The sequence below is a fragment of the Marmota marmota genome, unplaced genomic scaffold (assembly GCF_001458135.2).
Source record: "Marmota marmota marmota unplaced genomic scaffold, marMar, whole genome shotgun sequence".
Classification (NCBI taxonomy): domain Eukaryota; kingdom Metazoa; phylum Chordata; class Mammalia; order Rodentia; family Sciuridae; genus Marmota; species Marmota marmota.
The window spans coordinates 270,620-281,214 of NW_025999897.1; the positions used below are offsets into that span (position 1 = coordinate 270,620).

General features: G+C 52.4%; 1 protein-coding gene across 1 annotated transcript in view; it reads right to left on the reverse strand.

The window, feature by feature from the left end:
• Nucleotides 1-8,261: 8,261 nt before the first annotated feature.
• Nucleotides 8,262-10,595, reverse strand: part of Marchf10 (membrane associated ring-CH-type finger 10) — an 87,518-nt gene continuing 85,184 nt past the window's right edge. The window contains exon 11 of the mRNA XM_015504780.2: nt 8,262-8,716. Coding sequence (XP_015360266.1) covers nt 8,664-8,716 — 53 coding nt within the window. The 3' untranslated portion in view covers nt 8,262-8,663. The remainder of the gene's footprint in view (nt 8,717-10,595) is intronic.

The window sequence follows — 10,595 nt, forward strand, 5'->3', positions numbered from 1 at the left end:
GGGGGGGGGGGGGGGGGGGTCCTACCCTCCTGTGAAGACCGGACTGAGACCCAGCTGAGTGCAGAGTGCTGTTTTCCTCTCTGGGGGGCCTGTGGTCTTGTCACCTGGGCTGTGCCCCCACAGTAGCCAGAGGCAGGATGGGAGGGCCAACAGGAGCCTCTTTCTGCCTTTCTCCCCACACTCCCCAGCCCAGGCCTGCTGATCCACACCCCAGGCCCCCCTCCCTGTTGCAGACCTGGGGAGCCTGCCCTGTCCCCTCAGGCAGCTCCCGGTTGCTTCTCTCCTCCCACCTGGCCACCTGGAGCTATCCTTACCCTTCGCCCTGCTCTCTCTCCTCTTCTCACCCAGCTCCTCCTTCTGAGCCAGGGACCAGTTTGGGAGCCCACTTGCTCTTGGTGGGGGTCAGTTGAGGAGGTTGCATATCTGTCACTCTTGTGTCTGCTGGAATGGCCACGTGGTGTGGCAGGAGGGTCCTGGGTAGGTCGGGCCTGAGAACCAGGGCACCAGTGTGGTGTCTGTGAGGCTGGAGACAGGACTGGGAGAGACACCCCATCCTCCCAAAGGGGAGCTGGGATAGGTTGGGGTGTCATCTCCTGCCGGTCGGGGGAGGGCTCGGTCCCTGAAGGAGTCCCCTGTGGGGACCAAAATAAGTTCCCTAACATCTCCTGTTCCTGGCTCTGATTGGGAGAGAGAAGAGGGAATTGCTAGAGACCTAGGGGACTGGGAGTAGCAGGAGACCTGGGACGATGCCAGGTGCTTCCCTCTAGTGGGCCCCAAGAGAACAGCACCCTGGCTCCTGGAGTGACCTTGCACGGTTTTTTGAGAGTTTGGAATTCAGCCAGGATGGAATGTGCAGTCAGTCCACTGCCACAGTGAGGGACAATGTGAATGTGGACTTGAAGACATGGTCCCTTTTCTGTAGTCCTTGATTTTTTAAATGTGCCATTATTGTTTTTAAAAAAGGAAAAAGAAAAGAAAAGCAAACACAACACCTTCCAGGAGCCTGAGAGATAAGGGTCCCTGCCTTGTCCCATGCCGAGCCTGGTTCCTCACATCCCTTTAGAGATAAATGTCAGTTTTTGGAGCCTGAATCATGTGTCATTTCTGCAGCCTGTCATTTTGCTTTTGTCTCTGGGCTCGTGGGGACACTCACTCCTATCACCTTTCTGCTCAACCTCTCTGTTCCAGCGCACGAGAGGGTGACAATTTAGGCCACCCCTGCCCAGTAGCACACGAGCTCAGGTGACATAGCTTATAGTTTCCCCTGTGTAAGCAGGGAGAAGAGGACCCCCCTCCTAGGGCTGTTGGAAGGATTCTTATGAATGAAGTGAGATCATCCTTGCAAACAGAGCAGTGCCTTTGAGCACATGCAGTAAGTGCTTCATAGCTGCTAGCTGCTGCTGTTATTTTTGGACTGAGGCTCTGAGAGGAGCACTCAAGGTGCCCAGGTCAGCCCTGGGTGGGGCCTCCACATCATCATCCTTCCAGGGCAGCCACTATACCTGCCTTCTAGCTTCTAGAAACTTCCTTTTTGTCTTCAGGAACTTTGGACTCTAAAGCTACCCGGAGGCCAGGGAGTGGATTGGCAGGACCTTCGCTCATCCACACTTTTATTCAGAGGATGAGCTGGAGATTCTGCAGTGAAGCAAGAGAAGGAGAGCCGTGAGGAGCAACAGCAAAGGCAGCTAAGGGTGGGGAGCTGGTTTGCCCTGGTATGCAGGAGGAGCCCCCAGAGGGAGTGAGACTCAGGATCCTGAACAAGGTGGGGGAGTGAGCAAGGCAAACATGTGGCCTGGCCCAGAGCCAGGGATCCCTGGTGCCATAGAGGACCAGCAGGACAGCTAGGCCCAAGGGAGCTTGGGCCGGTGGGGTCCAGAGTGTGGACATTCTTAAGTACGGTGGGAAATCAGTGCAAATGGCTGATCTGTCTGGAGAGGATGTGGGAACTAGACAATGAATAGGAAATGGGGTGGTGGTGGGGGGTAGTGAAAGCAGGAAGACACGAGGAAGTTCTTGTAATAATCCAAGCACCAGAAGATGGAGATGGTGGTTTGTTTGGCTCAGGACTATAACAGTGGTCCAATGCAGAGTGTGTGTGTGTGTGTGTGTGTGTGTGTGTGAGAGAGAGAGAGAGAGAGAGAGAGAGAGAGAGCAACAGCACTCTGTTCATGACTCCTTAAACATGTTTCTGTTCTTCTGAATAGGCAGTGGTCACATGGTTCAAAACCTAAAGGATGCCGGGCACTGTGGCACATGCCTGTAATTCTAGCAGCAGTTTGGGAGGCTGAGACAGGAGGGTCAGGAGTTTAAAGCCAGCCTTAGCAAAAGCGAGGCACTAAGCAACTCAGTAAGAGCCTGTCTGTAAATAAAATACAAAATAGGGCTGGGGATGCAGTTTAGTGATTGAGTGCCCCTGAGTTCAATCCCTGGTACAAAAAAAAAAAAAAACTAAAACCACAAAGACACACATTAAGCAGTTTCCTCCTACCCCATCCCCATTCAGCCCACAGTCTCCTGCCCTGCTGGTTTCCTGCATTTATTTCTAGTGTTTCTTTAAGAAAACAAGAGCACACAGGAGCACAGGATTTGCCTGAGGGGTCATGGATGCCCTTGCACTTGCTGGGGTTTAGATAAGCTGCTGGAGAGGCAGGGCATCCTGAAGCACTCAGACTGCAGGGTGAGGGAGAGGCATCACCCAAGATGGGACCCTAGGGAGGGCTTGTGAGCTGCATTCCTGAGGCCAAAGCTGTGGCCAAGTGCATGAGACCCTCCTCTGGCTGTCTCCTTTCTGCAGCCTCAGCAACAACAGGACCCATGGCGGGGGCCTGGTCACTTGGGGAAGGAGTCTCAATCCACTGGGATGTTGTTAGTCAGTTTTTCATCACTGCGACTAAAATACCTGACAAGGACAACCTAGAGGAGGAAATCTTTATTTGGGGCTCAAGGTTTCAGACATTCAGGCCATGGTCAGCCGACTCCATTTCTCTGGACTTGAGGTGAGCAAGAACATTATGCTGGAAGAACTTGGCAGAGGAAAGCTGTCAGTTCATGTTAGCCAGGTAAGAGAGGGTGGGGGTGGAGAAAGAGAGAGTGAGCAAGTGCATGTGAAGCGACAGGGATAAAATATAATCTCCAAGGGCCGCGTGACCTACTTCCTCCAGTCATGCCCCACCTGCCTACAGTTACCACTTAGTAACCCATTCAAATTATTAACACGCGGTTTAACTTGCAGCTTGCATAATCTATAGTCATTTCACTTCTGAACATTCCTGCACTGTCACATGAGCTCTTCTGAGGGACACTCAGATCCAAAATGTAACAGAGGTCCTTAATAACTAATCCACTTCACCCTGAAATGATTCGCTCTCCAAACCTGTGGCCAGAACAGCTTCCTTTGTGAATTAAGTGCCCTGTCATTGTCCACGACTCAAGGATCACTCGACAGCTGCTGGGAGCCAATCTGTGGCAGAGGCCCCCTTGGATGCCTACCGACCCTTGCTGGGAAGAGAAGAAAGCAGAGGGCTGAAGTCCAGCATGGGGTCTCGGGGGCCATAGGAGCAGCTGGGGGACTGCAACTGGGGGCGGCACTTGGTGTCTACTGTCTTGACTTCTCTCTGCCTTTCTGGATGACTGGAGTCTCCCCAGAGCCCTGCACCCGCCTGCGAGCTTCACAGGCACTGGGAGTTCCCAGAGACCTTGTTGGAAGCCCCCTGTTGGGGGCTCCCATCTGCCCTGTGGCAGCTAAGGTCTCTAAAGGGGTGGGAGGAAGGCTCTAGGCCCGGCCATTTGCCTCTGGCACCAGGACAGTACTGGTTCTGCTGGAACACACGGCAGCGCCTTCTTTCTTCCTGTTCCTTTCAATTCAGTAAAAATGAAGCGCCGCCTCTATGTGCCAGGCACTTTGCTGGGTGGCAGATGCCCTGAGGCCCATCTCAGTGGGCCTGGGCAAAGGGCACTGTCTGCCAGGCACTGAGCCCAGCCATCACTTGCAGGTCTAAACCTGCCCAACTCTGGGCCACCTGGACATTCAGTGACAGCTCAATGAATCCATGAATGGGAGATTAGGGCAGCTCTCCAGAGAACAGCATTTTCCCAATCTCTTTCTGTCACGTCAACTAGGGCCTTCTCCCAGGTGTCCTGGCAGAGCTGGCCTGGCCCAGTGGGCAGCACTGTGGGGCCGCAGAGGCAAGGAGCTGGCCAGTCACACCATGTGGTTTTCCTGGAACGGCACTGCCTGAGCCTGGCCAAGATGCCCGGGAGCTCCAGGGCGTGAGTCGGTTGCAGGAACGAGGTGAAGAATTGCATCTTGGGGGAGGAGCCCAAGAAGGCAAGCAGGAAAAGGGAGGAAAGGGGGAAGGAGACCAAGGAAATGAGGAGGACATGAGAGGGGACCTACATGAGATCGAAGGTCTCAGACGTTCCAGCAGGGCCCGACTTTCTGTATCTCAGAGATGGGGGCTGCCAATAGGCTCAAATCTTCACTCCCACCAGAACCAGCACCAGTTGAGGAGTAGATTTCAACCCTTTCTTGTCCAGAAAGCAAATCGGATGCTGTGCCGGAGAGAGCCTTTCCTGCTCCAGGTGGCCTTGCGGCTGGCATCCAGATTGGAGGCCACATATTTAGCAGGGGCAAACGGGCTGATGGCAGAACCTTCGTTTTAGCCTTTTCAGAGAAATCTCAGCCAGGGCAGCTTTTCCAGAGTATTTACTCCTTTGTTTCAAGGCATTCTGAGCTCTGAAGACTTTGGGGGTGTTAAGGTACGCAGTGGGGGAGTTACCTGGTCCTCCTCTGTCACTGTATATTCCAACAGCTTATGCAGAGGTGGGCCGCCCTTCCACGTCTCTCTCTGGGACTTGAGTGTTGTCTTTTCCTACACTGGGGCTGCAGGGCTTGGGGCATTGCCTCGGACATATTATTCTCCATGATAATGATAATAAAATATTTATTAAGTTATAGCTATCCTTTGATATCTGAGGAGGATTTGTTTCTCTCAGTATCCAAGGTAGATTTTTTCCCCTACAGATATCCAAATCTGAGGATGCCCAAGTCATTTATATAAATGGTGTAGTATTTGTGCATATAACCTGTACACATCCTCCTCATACTTTAAATGATCTCTAGGTTACTTATAATACCTAACCCAACATAAGTAGGATGTAAACAGTTATACTACATTGTTTAGGGAATGACAAGAGCCTGTATCTGTTGAGTACGACACACTTTTTTTTCTTTTTCTTTTTCTTTCTTTCTTTTTTTTTTTTCTGTGGTACTGAGGATTGAACCCAGGGCCTTGTGCATGCGAGGCAGGCTCTCTACCAACTGAGCTGTATCCCCAGCCCTTTTTTCAATATTTTTGATCCGTGGTTGGTGGAATGGGGGAGCGGAACCTGAGGATAGGGGGCCAGCTGCACTGACCATGCCTGGGCCCTGGGCTAGCTGCTCACTCCCAGCACACCATGAGGTAGGTGCTTTTGTCCTCCTTTACAGATTAGGAAACCAAGGCACAAGAACATGAGCTTCCCATGCTCCCTCTCCGCCGCCCTCCCTGCGTTATAAAACTGCTGGGCCCCGCAGTGAGGATGGAGCCAGGCCCTGCTCTCCGGCAGTCAGGCTGGGAGACCGAGAACATTGTCTCAACCTATCATCCCTGCTGAGGGTTCCAGAGCCTATTTTGAGATTTAAAGGCTGAGTGACCTCTTTCCTCTTGTTTCTCCGTGGCCTCCTTTCCTAAGGCAGTGGAGGAGGGACACCGGGACCCTGGGGCACAGTGCACAGAAATGAGGTGGGGCTGAGTTGACTAATTAGATGTTTATACCAACAATCACCCGGGTCTGAAAGCACACACCCAAAGCCCCCCAGGAGCTGGCTTACCCCAAGCTCTGAAGCCATAGGATGCCTCCCCTGCCATTGGCAGCCTGGGTGGCCGTGTTTGAAAGCTCCCTGCTGCCTATGTATGGACTCTCAGATCCCTAGCCTGATCTTGGGGCCCTCCCAGCAACCTGCCCATTGACCGTATCGTGGCCAACGGCACCCTCACACCCCACATCTGTGTGCACACCCTCCTGCCCCCCCCTTCTCCATGGCCCTGGGCTTCACCATCCCTTAAGGCCCTTTTCTCTCCTGCAGGTGATCTGCTGCACCCCTTGACTTTGGGGACCCCTATTCCCCTGACTTTGAGGCTGGTTAAGAAGGTGCTGTCTGTCTTGGGCAGCACAACACAGGCTTCAGGTGTGTGCACGTGGCTGACAAGCCGACTTTCACTCTGTGGACCTGGGTATGTTGCTTAACCTCCCTGAGGTTGGGTTTGCTCCCAGGTGACATGGGGTTAACAACATGGGCCTCACAGTTTATTGTGACCATTCCAGGCAAGTGTCAGCTGTGTGCTTACCCCGGGCCTGGCTCTATAGTAGGATCTGAAGGCTCATATACCTTGATGGGACTTTTCTGGTATATGTTCCACTGTCCCCATGAGACTGAGCTCCATGTCGTAAGCATCATGCTTTTTTTCTGTTAAGTGTGACACACACTTATCTGATGGTGGATAAACATGGGAAGGTCACCATGCTGGATACCTGAAGAGCCAAGACTTGGAAAGACCCCCGTAATCCACCTGCTATGCCTCAACCTCTAGTGGATTTGGGCAGTAATCACTAGAACCCACTAGATTTTTGGGAAGGACACCCTTTCAGCACTTCTTTTTTAATGTCTTTATTTTATTTGTTTTTATGTGGTGCTGAGGATCAAACATAGGACCCTGCATGAGCTAGGTGAATGCTCTACTGCTGAGCCACAACCCCAGCCCTATTTTTTAAAATAATATTTTAACTCATTTTTTAATATTTTAACACATTTTAAAAATATTTTTTAGTTGTTGATGAACTGACTTTTAATTGATGTGGTTCTGAGAATCAAACCCAGTGCCTCACACATGCTGGGAAAGTGGCTCACAACTGAGCCACAACCCCAGCCCTCAGCACTTCTTTTTGATCAATGGGCCTTTGTCCAGATGGTGAAAAGCTCCACATGGCACAACCATGGAGCACTGCCTCACTGAGTGGATGGAAGGGGCTGGGATATGTTCTCTCCTACCCTCAATCTCATTGGAGGCAGTCCTAGTTGTTTGGGTAAATCCCCCAAAGTTTTCTGTAGAAAGAGTACAGTTTTCAAAAATGCAATGGTTTTCTAATGAAACTCTCATCAGGTTTTCAAATAGCTGTGTAAACATCCTGACAGTTCAGGATGTTTACACAGCCACTTGGGATTCCATGTAGCTTTCTGTAAAACTTTATTCTGTATGTTTTTTGAGATGGGGTCTCCTCATGTTGCCTGGCTGGACCTGAACTCCTGGGCTGAAGTGATCCTCTCTCACCAGCCTCCTGAGTAACTGGGACTACTGGAACCTGCCCCCCCTCTTGGCTATAAAACTTAAGTTTTAAACATGTAGTCTTTCCTCTACCCCTTTTCTTTCCCAAAGTACTGGGGGTTGACCCAGGGACACTCAACCACAGAGCTACATCACCCTCCCTTTTTATTTTGAGACGGGATCTCACTAATTTGTGGAGGCTGGTCTTGAACTTGCAGTCCTCCTATCTCAGCCTCCTCCCTCTGGACTCCTTTTCTGGCTTTTCCTCTATTTTTCAGAAAATTTATAGACACACAATTATGCCATCAAGTCCTCCCATCGTACGTGTGCAGTTCAATGAGCTTGAACAAATTTGTCCAGCTGTGTAAACATCACCACAAACCAGCTTTGTGACACTTTTATCATCCCAAAGTCCTGGCTGGCCCATCTACTGTCAATCCCTTTTTCTTTCCTAGTCCCCAGAGACTTTTCTAGAAATTGCATGTAAATGGAATCATAGAAGATGTGGTCCTTTGTGCCTAGCTTCTTTCACTTAGCATAACATGTTTGTATGGGTTATACTTATGTTTCCTCCATTTTAAATATTTTTTGACCTATCTTTTCTCTTACACAGACAGACACAATTTCCTCACTGACCCCCTCTTGACTTAGTCTTTGTGCCCCTAGATGCAATTAGGAGAGAAGCATGGAGTCCACACACCCAGCAGGTTCCAAGGGTGCACTAGCCTGCCCCAGCCCAAGGAGGCCCGGGATGTGTCATCCCCCACGGTGGCAGCCAGCAAGCAGAAGTGAAAGTCAGGTGGGGTGAGAGATGTGCTTCCCCTCTCCCTCTCCTTCACCTTCTCCCTAGAGAACTTCAGTCTTTATCCATGGAGGAAAATAAGTATGAAACAGGACGGGAGAATAAAGTCAGTTTACTGAATGCACAGCTCCGTCCCACTTGGGGAGGAGCGAGGCATGAACAGGCGCCTCGGCAGTGGGATCCCAGTCTGCTGGGCCTGCCAGGGCCATTGGGTCCCCTTGGGCTTCTGGGCTGAGGGGCAGTAGCAGGACAGCCTGCCAGGTGCTCAACAGCCCCAGGGTGCCTGACCTGTGCTGTCTGGGACTCGTCTGGTTCCTGTTGCTGCCTGGGATGTTCAAGCCAGACCCCAGGGAGAGAGTGGCACAAGGTACAAATGGTAACTTGGAACACATTGGTTTCAATTTCAGTAAGGAGGAGGAGGGAGGGAGACATGTGGGGGCACAGAAGGGGCTGTTGAGTGGAGAGGTCTCTGCTGAGCTCCACGGCCAGCTTCCTTGCTAGATGACCCGGCTTGGATAAACGCTTTCATTTCCATCTCCCAACTCGGAATCTACAAAACAAGAAGATCTCTCAGGCCATAGGCCACAGCAGACTGTGGGATCTGCCTTGAAAGGGCATGGCATTGCTGCCCTTCATTCTTCCACTCTGGCCCAATGGCCAGTCACACACATGGCTACCATGCCTGGAACAGTCTGGGGACAGACATCTGTAGTCTGGGGCTGGGGAATCCCCAGTCTGACCTATAGGGCTTCCAGCTGGACCAAGGGCAAGCTGCACTGTAAGCCACTCAATGAATGCAACTCAGTCATCCCTGCATCCCGGCACTGCTTGGTACACTAACGTGTGCAGGCCAAATAGCTGGAAGAGACTTTGCCTCCTCTCAGAATAATGTCCCCACATCAATCTCTATTGCCTAGCAGTGGAGGTGACAGGGAGGTGGAGAGATTGAGTTGGGCTTCTAAGATGTCTTTTTGGGTCAATGGCGAGGCAGAAGAACACATAACAGGAGGGTGGAAGGCACAGAGGCATTGGGGTGGCAGTAGAGTTCCAGAGGAGCAGGAAGAGTGAGGGGCTCTCCTTATTATTGGGGAAATCTTGTTCTCAGTGTATTTCTTTTCACCTTGAAAAACACTATTGAGAAAGGTTTCTGACTGATGAAGAAGGGAAGAGAGTTGGGGGCAAGTGACATCCCCCATCCTTACCAGGACCCTCTCAGTGCTACATTTCACCTAATGGAAGCCCCCACTCCACAAGGTGCCCAGTTCCTCACCCATTCTGTGCTTCTTGGCTTGTGTTTGGGGGAGAGCAAGAGGGAGGCTGCTCTGGCCCAGCCGTTGGCCTCATGCCTGTCCCAGTCCTGTCCTCACCTGTCTGGATATCAACAGGTAGTCTTTGTTCCCCTCCAGGGCCTTGGTCTTGACTATGGTGACAGTCATTTTTGCCAGCTAGAAAGTGTTGTTAGGGGGATGGGTCACAAAGTTGTGTGACAAGTTGGCATGCATATCCAGGGACTCTCTCCAGGGACTCTCTCTTACCTTGGTGCCATTTAGGGCTTTGGTTCCCAAGTTCAGCAAAGGGTGCCCAGTAGGCACCACAGAGCCACCAGGAAGCTGGCACTTGTTGTGCCACCTGGTGTGCCCTGATGTTTTGCCTTTCCCTCCCTGTTTACCTGAACTGAGCTGGGGTGGCAGGTCACAGCTGTGACTCAGTGCTGGCAGCCCATATTAACAAAGTGCCCGTGACCAGGTGAGTCATGCCAGCTTTGGGTGGGGGTGGGGGGGACAGGGAAAAAAAAAAGGTGGCCCAGAAGGACGGCTGGAGGCCTCTGGCTCTGTCTCAGGCTGTCTGGGTTTTTGTCTTGATAATGGCTCTGGTGTGAAGCCAGGCAAACGCAGCCACTGGCCAGCTTGCCAGGGTCCCTCTCAGTGCAGGGCTTTTTTCTCTGCCTGCACTGTGCCCGGAGACACTGCAGCACTGGGGCAGGTGGGGAGGACCAGAATCTGTTTCCAGGGGATAACTGGCTGCCCCCACATTGGGGATAGGACCGGCGGGAAGTGATGGTGGGGATCCTAAAGCTGCTTCTAGTTCACAGAAAAAGATGGCAAGAGTTGTGGCTGATCAGTGGGACCATCTGCCTCAGAGCAGCAGGGAGGATAGAAGGGGGCCCTCCGTCCGCTCCGTGGAGACGGCCTTTCCAGCAGCGCCTACTAAGGATGCTCTTCTGCCCTCCAGAAACGGTAGCCTCCGTGAGGCCTGGCCTTCGAGGCCAGGGTGCCACTTCCCGGTCCCCAAGCCCCGGCCAGGATGGCTGGAGGAGCAGACTGGGCGGCTCGGCGGCTGCCAGGGCGGCAGGTTGCCGCAGCCCGCGCGGGGCACTAGAGGGCGCCCCTGCCCACCCGAACCCTCCGGGGCGCGCCCCGCGCCGCAGG